We start from the raw sequence: 13,729 nt of genomic DNA, 5'->3' as shown, positions 1-13,729 counted from the left end.
AAGGCTTAGGGTAAAAGTGGAAAACACCAGTTCCTTTGATCGATAGATCCAAACTACTTAGACTAGGCAGAAGCGCAAACCGCCAATAGAACCCGGTAGTCAGTGGAGCTGAGGGCGAGACCCTTTGTATGGGTGGGGCTTATCTAGCTACTTTGACCCCCTATGGGACCCTGAATAGACCCTTATTGGATCATGATGTGAGACATTCTTGCTTGTAAGACGGATGGGCAGGTAGTAGTCTAGCATACACGTGGCTTCAACATTATATAGTCTTAGATGACACAATGAAACAAAAAGCCGATATGGCCACGGTGTCTTGTCCGCGCATGCTCTTCAAGATAGTACTGTGGCTTGGATATTCATGTGCTTGATTGAGGGTGCTGACAGAGCCCTCCATTAGGGCGTGCAGCACGGCCCCATTGGGTCCATGACTTCAATGAGATAGAGTAAGGGTAGGAACTATAATAAACTGCGTTGGTGTTCGGGGCCATATTCTTTGCTTCAAACGGTGAAGCACCTGCATAGCTAGCATCTTACTTAGCGGGCTCGATCAGGTATAAGAATATGAATTGAATTGAATTGAATAATAAACTGCGTTTAGAATTTTGATACCTCTTACGTCTGTCTTATTGGGCATCATCACTTCTGGACATCCACTATTGGGTAAACCAATAGTGATTCATATACCTCCAGTTATTAACATTCTATGGTCCGTCCTCATGACTGATATATACAACCTTGGCCCCAATCTCACTAGGAGCGAACTTGGCCAACGTCCGCTCCCTCAAGCTAGCACCAAACAACATCAATACAACCACGAACCCAAATGCAAAAATGGAAAAGAAGGCCATCATTCCATATACCCAACCAAAGCCCACCCGGGCAACCCACTGGTTGATGAAGAACGGCACAACCAACCCCAGCGTGAGACGATACGCGCCCATGAACGCACCCACCTCGGTGGGCTGCGAAGCGACGCATTCGATCATATAAGTCACAGCGACGGGAACAGAGCTCATCGAAGCAAAGGTGATGAGATAGGCACCTAAGGCGAGGACCATGTAGTGTAGATGGTATTGTAGAGCGGAGCCGACGATGCCGAGGCCGATGGGAAGAACTATGAGCGACGGGATCCAGAGGGCATGTAGCCGACACTCGGGCTTCCATACACCCTTTTCACGTGTGCGGCAGATCCAGAGAGCGATGCGGTCATTGCAGAGGTAGCCCCATAGTTCGGCTGTCAGGAGGCCGACCCAGAGGGAGAAGATGACTTTGGGGGTTAGTCTTTGGTGTAATCGAGAGGAAGAGGAAGACGTACAGAGGGCGTTCCGTTGAGGACTGAATCCCCATCCGCCGACGGAGACGGGTTTCTCCAGCCACACAGTCAACAGGCTGTGCGTTGCGACGAACCAGCCGAATGATGCTAATTGGAAGATACCAATAAGAAGGCCAACGGGTGAGAGACCGATGCGGAAAGGTAGGCGAGCGATGCGACCCTGCATCTTGAGTCAAAAATTGTTTGATAGGGGGAAGAGATCAGGCCTACCAGTTCTGCGCGGGATATCCCCGTCTTATGAGGAAGCAGGGTCGCCATTCGGTTAACCCAGAAGTTCTTAGGCTTGACGGCGGATAATGTCTTCCCGTCACGAGAGTAGCTGGTCTCCTCCAGGAAAAGGAACGCTACAATAAGATAAGATAGATGCCCACCTGTTATTCATTTCAGGGCTATACACCTACCAAGAATCAGAACGACTCCCTGTGCAATGACGATCCACCAAAACACCCACGGCCAGTCGGTATGTTGGACGATGAATCCCCCAAAGGTCGGGCCCGCAACAGTACCAAACAGAAAGGAGACATGAAAGATGGCATATGCCTTGCCACGCTCGTGCAGAAAGAACATGTCATAGACCGCTCCCACGCCAACGATAGATGGAATTGAACCAAAAATGCCGTCAAAGAGACGCGATGCAACGAAACGCTCATAGTCTCCTCTACTTGTCATGCAAGCAGACCAAATCGCACAGGCCATGGCAAACACAAGGCACCAAAATATGATGGCAGTGCGACCAAGGGCCTGCGCCACGGGATTTATCAACAATGGCCCATAGGCGATACCTGCAATTGAGGCAGATATAGTGTACGTGATGTCTATAAGTTCCTTGTTCCAATTCTTTGCCTGGTCCTTCATAGCAAGTTGGTTGGCGAGATCCAATGCGGTCCCCGCGAACCCTGCCATGCAGAGAATAGTCAGGTTTCTTAGCTTCCTTCCTCTGGTCCAATTCTGGTGAACAGTCAGTATTCAGTGGGGACAGAATTAGTGATGAAAGGAGATAAATAACATGCCAATGGGTCTTCAGGATCCTGGGATGGTTGAGGAACTAAGACGATGCCGTCTTTTGTCCGTATCCTGTCACTTGATCGGTCGAAGGATTTGAACGCCGCATGATCCTTGGTATCCAAAGCATTAGATGAGTCATATTTAGGCATAATCATTTTTCTGCGCTCTCGGCACAGGTGTGGAAGATATTGTTATTGACAACAGGGATTGCGACCGCGACCGCGCAAGAGAGTTTGGGAAAAGCAAAACTTCCGACGGCAATTTGACAGGGGGTAATGTGCTCACTATATGCTAGATCCTGTGGAACGAACGGCGCCCTTTTTGTGGGACATGCTAAGTTCTAGGCCATCCTGATTGCTGGACTAGACCGGGGTTGTCCCGAATGCCTGCATCCGCCAGCCTCTCCGTCCTACGATGGCGCCTCAGAGTGACCGGGGTTTTTTTATGAGGCATGCCTTCTCACCATCCTTGAATATATTATGGCCTTAGTGACTTATAAATATTTTTATCTAGCAATGCCTGACAGAGACAAAGAGTGAAAAGTTCTGTCATGCCGAGGACACGATGGGGCTGACCTTGACGGGCACGTACAACACCAGACAGCTAGAGATTGTCATCATCAACAGCATCCTCGTTGTATTGTCAGTTTCAGCTGTTTTTCTGAGAGTCTGGGCACGCAGATTACAAGGCCTGAGACTGTTTATAGAAGACTACCTGAGTATTGTCGCTCTGGTAAGATATTCGCTCGTGCCTTCCTGCGAAGATGTGCTAATGTGATCAAAGGCCTTGGCTCTTGCAGTTAATGCACTTCTCTTCCAGAGTGATTGATCCTCCTAGTCAAAACCTTTCAAGACATGCTCGCTGACAGAGAATTGAAGGTCTTCACGCCGGGGTTGGGGAACATGTCGATACGCTTTCCGCTGCTACTGTTCAGGAATATTCCTTGGTATTTGCATTTATTTCCCGCAGAATAGAGGGATAGAGCTGATGCTGACCACGAATCCTGGGGGATAGAACCTCTATATGATGCAGCTTTTCTGGAATACATGCCTTCCGGTCATTAAGCTGTCTATCGTCTTATTCTACCAGCGCATTTTTCCAGTCCCTTCCATGATATTTGCGTGCCGCGCGGTCATGTTGTTTTTGGCTGCGTGGTACGTTGCATTTCAAACAACAGCCATCTTCCAATGTGTCCCAATACATCACGAGTGGCAGAAGAAGACCACTACTGGGCACTGCATAGACTTTGTCCCTTTTGTGATCACACTAGCTGCGACCAACTTGTGCACCGATGTCCTTTTGTTGGTTTTGCCTACACGTGAGATCTGGAAGCTCCAAATCCCCTGGCCTAGGAAGATCGGTTTGTCGATTATATTTACTCTGGGTGTCATGTACGTTGTCTGTAGCGCAGTCTTCCAGAAACCCAGCGATCTGACCATCATGTTTGCTAGTGTCTGCACCATCTCGATTGTCCGTCTCGAAAACCTGATTGCAATCAGTGATTCAGATATCACTTGTATGATTTCTATTGCTAGTCACTCGTGACGAGACTTACTAATTCAATTCGTCTGATAGGGTCAGATACTTACTCCCACCTTTGGACTGCGATCGAGAGCAGCCTCGGGGTGGTGGTATCCTGCCTGCCAAGCTTGATGCCAATTGTGCGCCTAGTAAGGGACAGGAAATTGCGGCGCAGCGGAAAATCTTTTAGTCGTCCACAGGATGGCTCATCTTCCTACCCGAGTTACGTGCGACCGCCATACGAGCTGTCAAAGCTGTCAAATCATGTTACCTCGGGAGGGAGTCGGACAAGACATCGGTCGGGAAGTAGTCGCTCGGACTTAATCCAGAAGGCTGTTGGGGATATTGAGATCGTCACTGAGATTAATCAACAGGTGGAGTCGGCCAGTCAATGTGGCTTCGAGACTTAGCCTACATCTAGTGGCTCGATCGGCCGCTTAACCCTTGCCAGCTCTTTTCATGAGCCTTGGCCCCAAGCATTTCTTATTGAGGTTATACACCAAAGGAACATTCGCTCCGAAATTTAATAAGTCGGAAGATTACTTTTGAAGCATAGACAGTGGGTATTGCATATCAAACGACGATGATGTTATCATTGTGTGTCACTTGGTCTTATTCCCGTCCTAAATACATGGCCGACCGTGGCTGCAGTGTTCTCATCGTCGCGGAGGATGATAGGCTGATATACGTACGCCGCTGATGCAGTCCCTTGCTAGGATAACTCTTAGCGGCATCGCTAATTCCTCTCCTGGTCTCGCCACGAGTCAGGGTCACCGGTACGCGTACCCCGCTTGACAAAATATGATCGCTTGTGAGTTCGAATATACTGCCATTACTCCTGGAAATTCAGGTCTATCTTTTAGCAACGTCTTCGCGGGATCTCTGGAGGGAATATCATAGATCATCTCAATAAGCTTTGGGGCACCCTTGGCAGGCTTGGGGGACGGCCGGGGAACGGGGGAGCCCGACCCGGTGTGCTTAGCAAGCTCACTACCACATCCTAGCGTAGACGCTAGGAGTTATCTGACCACCAAAGAACCCTCAGCTCCCGAGGGCTAGATAGTAGCCATTCCGAAGCAGCTTACCCCTCCTTCTAGCCCGCGTTGCCGTTCTGCCATGTCAAATAACTGACCCTGCGTATGCCAACGTAGCGCACTAACCGGATCGCCTGTGAAGATCTGCCCAGCATTCTGCATGCAACAAGAACCCATCCAAACATGACCGTGTCCGACAATGACAAACCTCTCCGAATTGCCATTATCGGTGGCGGTATCGCAGGTGTCACCCTCCTCCTCGCGCTGCTGAAGCACACCCCCCGTCAGAATATCGTACCACACCTCTATGAAGCCACCCCGGAGTTCTCTGAGATTGGGGCGGGGATCGCCTTTGGGTCAAATTCCATTCGTGCCATGGAGCTCATTGACGCCGAGCTAGCAGCAGCATACAATCGACATGCGACATTTCAGCCAGATACAGGCGCCTTGGATAAGAAGCTTTGGTCCAGTTACCGAATGGGAATGGATGGAAAAGGACCACCGTCGAACAGTCTGAAAGCAGGCGAATACCTGCACGAGGTGCATGCGCCAGTTGCAAGGAGCAGTGTTCATCGCGCACGGTTTCTCGAGGCTATGACGGCACTACTTCCACCTGAAGGGGGGTACGTGAGTTTCGGCAAAAGACTGGTATCGATCGATGAGGGAACAGACGGAGTCACCGTGCACTTTGCAGATGGGACTTCCGTTTCTGTCGATGCCGTTCTGGGGTGTGATGGAATCAAGTCTCGAGTGCGGCAAATTCTGCTTGAAGGAGAGGAGGCAGCCAATGCTGTCTTCACGGGTAAATATGCTTATCGAGGTCTGATCCCAATGGATGAAGCAGTTGCCGCTCTAGGAGAGTACACGGCACGCAATAACCATTTCCACTGGGGATATGGCGGCCATCTATTAACGTTTCCGATTGAGCACGGAAAGACAATGAATGTCGTGGCCTTCCGAACAAAGGTAAATGGTACCTGGGAGCATGGGTCACAGTGGGTGTTACCGGGAAACAAGAAACAGATGCTGCAGGACTTTGAGAGCTGGGGACCAGATGTCCGAGCCATTCTGTCATTGATGCGAAATGCAGATATATGGGCCATGTTTGATCATGCGCCCGCCAGTACCTATCATCGGGATGGTCGCATCTGTCTCGTGGGAGATGCAGCCCATGCAAGTACACCGCATCAGGGCGCCGGAGCCGGTATGGCAGTGGAAGACGTCTTTGTTCTATCTCGTCTCTTGGGTGAAGTCCGTGAGAAGAGCCATTTGGAGCGGGCATTCATGGCGTATGATGCCGTGCGGAGACCACGCACTCAGCAGCTTGTGCGCACTAGTCGGGATGCTGGCATGCTTTATGAGTGCCAAAAGGAGGGTGTGTGGGATGACGTTGACAAGATTCGCGAGAATTTGAACATGCGCATGCGCTGGATCTGGGAGCTAGATGTGGAGCAGCACCTGCAAGATGCGTTGGATATTTTTCATACTACTACAAACGGACCTGTGTAAACACTTACTTCGGATCGCAACGTTGTTTTCTCTGCGTGCTTTGTAGGGACTGCTGTTGATTGTATATTGAGCAATAAAGTACATATTCCTATAATCTTGGCACGATACTAATGGACATGTAATGGTAGGCCTGCAAGCGCAATTCGCAATAGCCGGATAGACACCAAGGTGTAGCCCCGGAGCCAAATACTCATAATCGGTTATACTACCCCACGGACCGTTCGAGAACAAACACCAGCTTTACCAAAGCGACTAAGGCATTCGGAACCAACTTGGCATGCAACATTTGGAATTTCCATACCAATCACGCAACAATGCTATTAGTGAAGAGTCTCTAGTATCGACATTCTATCATCGCTCGATGGTGATTTCTATGTGGTGCCCAACGGCAAAAGAATTCTTATCATAGGACTGATGAAAGGGGAATTATATGGGTTTCTATACCTCTAATATATCCTGACGTCTCTTGATCGATAGACCGAAAATGACACTAGCTAAACACGAACGGCCTCAAACAGAGCATTGGACCCCGTTCCCTGATCGTCCGAGCGCCACACTTTGACGACCTTGAATCCGGCACGCTCCAAAAGACTCAGCCACTGCTTATCCGTGCGCTCCAGCGAAGAAAACATATTCATCATTATGAGATCGACGCTGGTATTGAACCGCGGTACCTTTGTTTCGGGAACAGTATTCTCATTGATCAGCAGCACGGAATCGTCAGCCATTGCCTCCCAAACACGTTGCAGCACCTCTAAGGCCTGCTTATCCGGCCAGTCATGCAGCACCGTCCGCATATAGTAAGCCTTGGCGCCACGCACTGGCTGCGCATCGAACATGCTGTAACTAACGGCTTCAACGCCGTCTGGAAGAGGCTCCTTGATGTCCTGAATAACCCCAGGGAGGTCCTGAAGCACCAGGCGGCCAGTGGGGTTTGTCCTCTTTTTGAAGGCTTGCAAATCGTGACCCTTGCCGCCACCAATGTCGACCAGGAGTACGCGATCTTCCTCCACATTGTCACCGGTGGCCAGTGACAGCCGCTCTTGCCATGGGTAGAAGTCATACCACTGAGCGCCCTCCACTGCGCGATTGCTGCTCTCCATCACTGTGTTGAAAGCATGCTGCTCGGCCGGGTCCTGTGCGAGCCATTCGAAGTGGTGCAGGGTGGTCCCGTACGCTAGCTGGAAAGGAGTATCGTAGGCGTCATCTGGGCTGCGGTATCCTCGGGCTTCGAGGAAGTCATGCGTAAATGCAGAGGCACGGAAGTTGACATGGCTGAACGTAAGGTTTAGATGTTAGTCAAACGATGTTTCTCCCCCATCCTCGAATCTGGGACTGGGTCACGTACAAGTTCTTGATAACCTCGCTAGGCGGAGCGCCTGTGGCGAACGCCAAAGCTAAAGGCTGGGGCTTATACTTTTCGACACCGGGTTCGGTGAACAGGCGATTAGCAATGAGGAGGCGCATGATTCTGACTGTAGCGTGAATGTCATCATATTAACAAAGGATTGAGAAGGACTAGGGAAATTGTGCTGCTTGGAAGGAATCATCTTACCCAGCAGGTCCTTGTCGCCCTTGGTCTTTTCGTTCAACTGCTCAAGAGACAACTCAACACCGCCGGTAGCGGCGAACGCATCAAAGACTCCCATTCCAATAGCAGTGCGGATTGCGACTAGAGGATGATGCTGCGACCAGATACCGGTGGCATCGGGTTAGCTAAGTTCGATTTGATTTTTTTCTTCTTTTTTTTTTCTCAGAACAATCCAGTACTAGGCTCCTTACCGCCCAGCAGATGTTCAGCACTGTCTGGATAGGGGGCTCTACGGCCACACGCAGTTGGTCCAACACATCGAGAAGTTCAAATCGTGCTGAGTCTGGGATATCGTCGGTAGGCGAAAGCTTGGGTAGTGCTGCTTTAATAGTCGCAGTTACGTCGGCGATGGTTTGAGCCATTATGGATGATTGGGGAAAGAGAATGCGGCAAGCTTGAAATATGTGCTAACAATATGGGAACCTGGCTGCGCAACTTTTGGAAGAAAACCCGGGGAATCGAGGTGGATCATGGCTGGTTTTATACTATGCTCTTGATCTCCGCCTGATTTTATGACGCGGTCTACTACCCGGCTCTTTCTAGCCGCATCCCACGTTGCGCTGGAGGGAGGCCAATAAAGAAGACTGATGGACCGACACAGCGGCTCGGGCGAACGAGATCAATGCGTCTAGTGGATAGTATCGCTCTTGACCTTCGCTTCTACGCTGCTTGTTAGGGTAGTACAGTCAGCGCTAAGGCGATATTAGCTGAATAGCTCTTGTCAAATTAGCGTTGGGGAGTCGAACGATTGGTTCTCAGTATAATGGAATGGGAGCAGGAAATGATGTCAGATGTTGATCACGCCATACCCCTTAGGGAGATTATTTAGCGATGCACGGCCCATGCGAGCCCTGCGTCTGACAGACAGTCACGAAGGGTTCAGGCCTCGGACCCCTAATCCTCCCCTCCCCCCGTCATTGGTGCGGCTGAAATACGTAGTAGCCATTGTTCTCCACCTCCCTAAGCTACCATGTTCTATACGCAAACCCCGCCAAATGTTTGTATTCTTCCGCTCTTTTGCAGTCCCAAATTATAAATATGCGGAGATCTTGACTTTAGCTTGCAGCACGCACGACCTCGAACATGATTCTCGACCTCGCATCACATATCCTCGTGATCTGGAACTGTAGTCATCTCCGACGACTCGGACTTATTGCGGAAAGAATTTCCCGGACGCTGAATGGGCTATCGCGCTGACAGTGTGGTAAGGTGCAAAAATAGCGGACATAAACTGCGGGGAGCTTGTACTCCAAACACCCTATTGTCTGCATTTAATGCTGCCAGCATCCATTTCAGCAATGGTTATTCGACGACTGCTACATGCTTTAAACTTGAAAAAGTTGAGTCATCACCACTGTGCGACACTGGGATAAGAGATACGATGCTAACAGAAAGAGGACTCATATCTTCGATCACCTGTTGCGGCACGTGTGTATTCATAGTTGCATATAAATCCAGCAGTATTAATATTATTCTTAGGCGTTATACATTAAAAACGCGAAGAAAAACGTTACCGCCTCATTGGGAGAATGAAAAATAGTTTGGGACAGCAAAGAAACCAATGTCTATGACATCTGGATACAATATCCACTCGAATCGCAACAAAGTAAGTGGCTCCGCTTCGGATCGTCGCCGGATGGGCAGCTGTCGGTCGAATTAGAAACTGGAATATTATCACAATTGCCATTAAGTTCATAAGGCAGTCGGACCTGCTCAGTGCAGCAGAAGCAGGCCCCAACTTCTGGAGAAGGGGTAGCGGTTTGGGTGGCAGTCATTGTGGATATTTGCATGTCCGTTACGGTGGTTGGTGTGGGTTTGGCTGTGACAGATTCCGTATTGGTTATGGTCTCTGTAGCCGTGACCGACTCTGTGTGGTGCATAGTTTGTGTATCTGTGATGATCTCCATGTTTGTGAAAGACTTGGTATCTGTGATTGTCTGTGTAGCCGTGAGTGTGTTGTTGATTGTAAGTGTAGCTGTAGTAGACTCTATGTCAGTCGTTGTGTGAGTTGCTGTGAGTGTATTATTGATGATATGTGTCGCCGTAGTAGGCTCTATATCAGTCGTAGTCTGCGTGGCTGTGATGGTGTTGTTGATGGTCTGTATGGCTGTCAGGGATTCTGTGTCAGTAGCAGTCTGCGTCACTGTATAAGACTGTGTGTCGGTGACTGTTTGCGTAGCTGTTGTAGGCTGCGTTTCCGTAACACTTTTGGTGGCTGTCAACGACTGCTTGTCCGTTACCGTCTCTATAGCTGTGGTAGACTGTACATCAGTTGTAGTTTGTGTTGTCGTAAGCGACTGTGTGTCAGTCGTAGTCTCTGTAGCCGTTACGGATTCCGTGGCGGTGGTAGTTTTCGTAATCGTGGAAGATTCCACATCGGTGAGTGTCTCCGCAGCAGTAAGCGTGACTGGGGCTGCGCTTGAAGAATTGCTCCAAGAACAAGTGCAGTTACTCTCATCCCTAGGTTAGATATGTAAGATACGTAAGCAGCACAGCTCGAAGCACCTACGGGGTGTTCGTGCTAAGTAAAGGAAGCCCGAGAAGATTCAGAGACGGATTGCCCCCACAATTGCCCCCGCTACTGCCTGCCATTCTACACTAAGAGCAGTTAGCTAGCCTCTCCCATCGAAGTATTCGCGCAGAAAGATATTCTTACTTCCATATCGCAGGCCTCAACATCACATCCTCGCAGGGCGACGCCGAGATTAATGTCACTGGGAAGGGCAATGACATAACTGAAGACCGTGAGGACAACCACGCGCTCGATGTGCATTTTGCAATGTAAAGCCTCTTTCGAGGCTTCTAGCGTAAGTCGAAAGTGGATCGATGCCTTTTTTAACCAGCACAAGCAACGCCGGTTGATGTCGATAACGCTTAGTTACTTTCCAATACGAGACAGGGCTACGGGGTATCTCCTTTATTAAAGTTCCTGGGTGCTGTCAGTGTACGGAATGTGGAATAAGAGAGCGAAGACTAAAAGCAGCCAAAATATTCAGACCTCAACATACCGCAGCAGTTAGCCATAGGGTCAGAAGGAATATAGTGATATAGACATGATAGGAGCCAATAGGGGAACACACGTGTCTCGCCAAAGCTACCCTTCCAGGTGCGTTTATCTCTGTTTGGTGATGCAAATATGCAGGGGGTGGGACTTATGCCAAGGGTTTCCCTTTGTGGCCAATTATGCCGAAACAATGCTGGAAATGGGTCTTGTCAGTTAGTAGCTGGTTGCATGGCTGTAGGGTTGCAGGGCTGCATGGGATATTGTTAATTTTTTCCAAAGTTAAAAGCTTTTGTAGGAGTCGAAGATATTATTGACTAAAGCCATTGGTGATCCTGGTCACCGCTGTATGAGGAATTGTCCATTTCTTACTCGCAATTCTAACTGCCTTCTTACCGAATCCCCATGCTGCAAAGTGCACCCAGCGAAATAGTACCACTTGCTGTTATTTTGCGGAAAATATTGCCGGCTGTTGCACAACGACAATAAGGTGATTATTTCCACGTATGCCTGTGCATGCCTGAACCTCCGATCGGAAGATTCCACCGTCGATCTCAGCATAATATAGTGTCGCGTCATGTAAGGTGGATATGCCAAGTAGCTCTTAGAATCCCCAACGATGATAAGAACCTCGAATAGGCGTAATTGGGGTAACGATTGGCGTGACTGTTATGCCACATTCCACCCTAGTACCGGCATGGGTTATTTCCGTCTGGCGACCACAAGAAGCGCTAACCCAGATGGGTGCGTTAGCGGTCCCTGCTACTCCGAAGAGATTTACTATTGCTGCTGGCTGTTCAAAGAGATACAATGGCGAGAAACAAGCCAGCCACGGACCACGGCGAGGAACTTGCATACTGGGTGCTGATCAACCTAACCTTTGCACGGGCGAAATTTGCCCAGAATTAATTTTGAGGATCAACTGAAACCATGGTGCCGATCCGCTCTCCCTGAACAAACCCCTGCCACAACGTGAACGCTATTTTTGTTCTACGTATATGGATTGGAAGTGATCTTGGTCCGGCGCTATGGTCCCTGGCTGGCACGGTTCCTTGGTTAGAGGCCGAAACCGGTGTCGGACCCTGAAGTCGACCTCCTGGCGGCTAAATATTTAAAGCGACTTGAAGCTCAAGTTGAACTTTACACAACCTCAAACGGACATGAAACTGCAGTCGAAGCAACGCCGCCCCACTGGTTCATCCAGCTTTCTGGCTTTCACGCACTACCTGGCCTGGATGCAGAAAAGGAGACCTTTACTTGGTGTTTTTTAGCTTCCGCATGGAGGAGCTCGGTAGATCCACGAATCCTGAAACCATCGCCGGCACCTTCGAAATAAAAAGCAACATCATCTCCGTCCCACGCGCTACGTTTTCCTCTCGCATCATGCAAGCTTGCACCAGGTGTGCCAGCAAGCCTACAGGCTAGGCTATTACGCATGGAGTCTGCATCCTACAATGCTGGCCCAGGCATTCTGGGCCTCACTTGGGCAGCAACGGGTGTAGCAACCCTCATCATGCTGTTGAGGCTCATTGCGAAGCATCGTATTCGCAACCTTTCTTGGGACGATGCAACCATGGTCTTTGCTTATGTATGGAACCTCTTGCAACTATCATACAAATCCGCTTACAATGGCAGGCTTTGGCTATTGCGTCTTCCATTCTTATCACCATAGCCATCTCTCACGGATATGGACGACATGGTTACGAACTCGATCGAACGGACCGTATATTGACTACAAAGCTCTACACGGTGTTTCAATGCGTCACAATCGTCAGCACGGGCACAGGAAGGGTCGCTTTCGTGTTATATTTAATGCCCATATTCCGACACAAATATCTCACTGGACATCTACTGTGGCTCATATTAGCCCTTCAACTCATCGCCAATTACGTCAGTCCAGTGACTATTCTGGCCCGGTGCTCTGATATTCACGCTATCTGGGATGCTAGTGTGAAGGGCAAATGCTGGAATCCAAATACTCTGATCATATATAGCTACGTGCAGTGCAGTAAGCGTCCATGCCAATATTGTTCCAATAAATGGCACTAATCATGGATTTCACAGCTATTAATACAGCCACCGACCTTTACCTCGCAATATTCCCCGCATACACATTGTTGAGTCTAAACCTCAAGCGACGGACAAAGGCAATCCTCATCATTCTGATGAGCCTGGGCCTCATGTATGTACTCTTGCTATTGTCAAACCCAACACAACCCTAACCGACTTTTCAGCGCCATGGTAGGATCGATCATGCGGATCATTAATCTCCCCTCCCTCTCCATCATCGATGATGAATCGGCCGCAACGAACCGCTTGACAATCTGGGCATTGCTAGAATGCTACTTGGTCATCACGACGGCATCGATTCCCTGTATCCGGACCTTGGTGTTGGATTCTGTACGACTGCTAGTTAACAGCAGTCGATCACGGTCGCATCGGGAGGCAGATAGTAGGAGGACAAAGCAGAACACCTGGGGCGATTATCACATCTCGCGAAGCCACCGTGTAGCAGTGAGGGATGATGTCGAGGACAGACGGCACATTCTGGGTGATGTTGAGTTAGGACGGTACAGTCGTACCGGGATAAGCAAGTTGGTTGAAGTGACTGTTGCGGAGGAGTCGATACCAAAATGGATATGATAGAAAAAAGCTGGCAGCTTTAGCTACAATATAATACATTAATATAGTCTCGTGGTATATATGTTACCAGTACTTTCAGTAGGTTTTAA

The 13,729-nt window shown here is 49.4% G+C and overlaps 6 protein-coding genes across 6 annotated transcripts; 3 read left to right on the top strand and 3 right to left on the bottom strand.

Moving 5' to 3' along the window:
• Window positions 1-704: 704 nt before the first annotated feature.
• Window positions 705-2,239, bottom strand: BO85DRAFT_379826 (polyamine transporter; the record flags this gene model as incomplete). The annotated part of the gene is made up of 4 exons (XM_025656357.1): window positions 705-1,270; window positions 1,319-1,496; window positions 1,547-1,680; window positions 1,738-2,239. The coding sequence occupies 4 exons, from the start codon at window positions 2,237-2,239 to the stop codon at window positions 705-707; spliced, it is 1,380 nt and encodes a 459-aa protein (XP_025512056.1).
• Window positions 2,240-2,854: 615 nt separating this feature from the next.
• BO85DRAFT_139686 (uncharacterized protein) lies at window positions 2,855-4,676 on the top strand. Its single transcript, XM_025654062.1, has 6 exons — window positions 2,855-3,073; window positions 3,125-3,161; window positions 3,220-3,287; window positions 3,356-3,732; window positions 3,793-3,857; window positions 3,917-4,676. The coding sequence occupies exons 1-6, from the start codon at window positions 2,906-2,908 to the stop codon at window positions 4,270-4,272; spliced, it is 1,071 nt and encodes a 356-aa protein (XP_025512055.1). The 5' UTR covers window positions 2,855-2,905; the 3' UTR covers window positions 4,273-4,676.
• BO85DRAFT_139687 (salicylate 1-hydroxylase-like protein) lies at window positions 4,677-6,501 on the top strand. Its single transcript, XM_025654063.1, has one exon. The coding sequence runs from the start codon at window positions 5,080-5,082 to the stop codon at window positions 6,403-6,405; it is 1,326 nt and encodes a 441-aa protein (XP_025512054.1). The 5' UTR covers window positions 4,677-5,079; the 3' UTR covers window positions 6,406-6,501.
• Window positions 6,502-6,899: 398 nt separating this feature from the next.
• BO85DRAFT_480536 (O-methyltransferase) lies at window positions 6,900-8,424 on the bottom strand (the record flags this gene model as incomplete). Its single annotated transcript, XM_025663014.1, has 4 exons — window positions 8,188-8,424; window positions 7,961-8,090; window positions 7,754-7,880; window positions 6,900-7,680 (listed from the first exon to the last, which is right to left on the bottom strand). Exons 1-4 carry the CDS (start codon window positions 8,356-8,358, stop codon window positions 6,900-6,902), a joined length of 1,209 nt encoding a protein of 402 aa, XP_025512053.1. The 5' UTR covers window positions 8,359-8,424.
• A 1,137-nt stretch (window positions 8,425-9,561) lies between these two features.
• On the bottom strand, window positions 9,562-10,994 carry BO85DRAFT_502796 (uncharacterized protein; the record flags this gene model as incomplete). Its single annotated transcript, XM_025664218.1, has 3 exons — window positions 10,653-10,994; window positions 10,506-10,594; window positions 9,562-10,456 (listed from the first exon to the last, which is right to left on the bottom strand). Exons 1-3 carry the CDS (start codon window positions 10,767-10,769, stop codon window positions 9,562-9,564), a joined length of 1,101 nt encoding a protein of 366 aa, XP_025512052.1. The 5' UTR covers window positions 10,770-10,994.
• Window positions 10,995-12,510: 1,516 nt separating this feature from the next.
• Window positions 12,511-13,640, top strand: BO85DRAFT_471343 (uncharacterized protein; the record flags this gene model as incomplete). Its single annotated transcript, XM_025662471.1, has 4 exons — window positions 12,511-12,585; window positions 12,633-13,005; window positions 13,062-13,179; window positions 13,232-13,640. The coding sequence occupies 4 exons, from the start codon at window positions 12,511-12,513 to the stop codon at window positions 13,638-13,640; spliced, it is 975 nt and encodes a 324-aa protein (XP_025512051.1).
• Between the last annotated feature and the right edge of the window lie 89 nt (window positions 13,641-13,729).

The sequence above is a fragment of the Aspergillus piperis genome (genome assembly GCF_003184755.1).
Source record: "Aspergillus piperis CBS 112811 unplaced genomic scaffold BO85scaffold_20, whole genome shotgun sequence".
NCBI lineage: Eukaryota > Fungi > Ascomycota > Eurotiomycetes > Eurotiales > Aspergillaceae > Aspergillus > Aspergillus piperis.
This window is presented reverse-complemented; position numbering and strand designations above follow the sequence as displayed.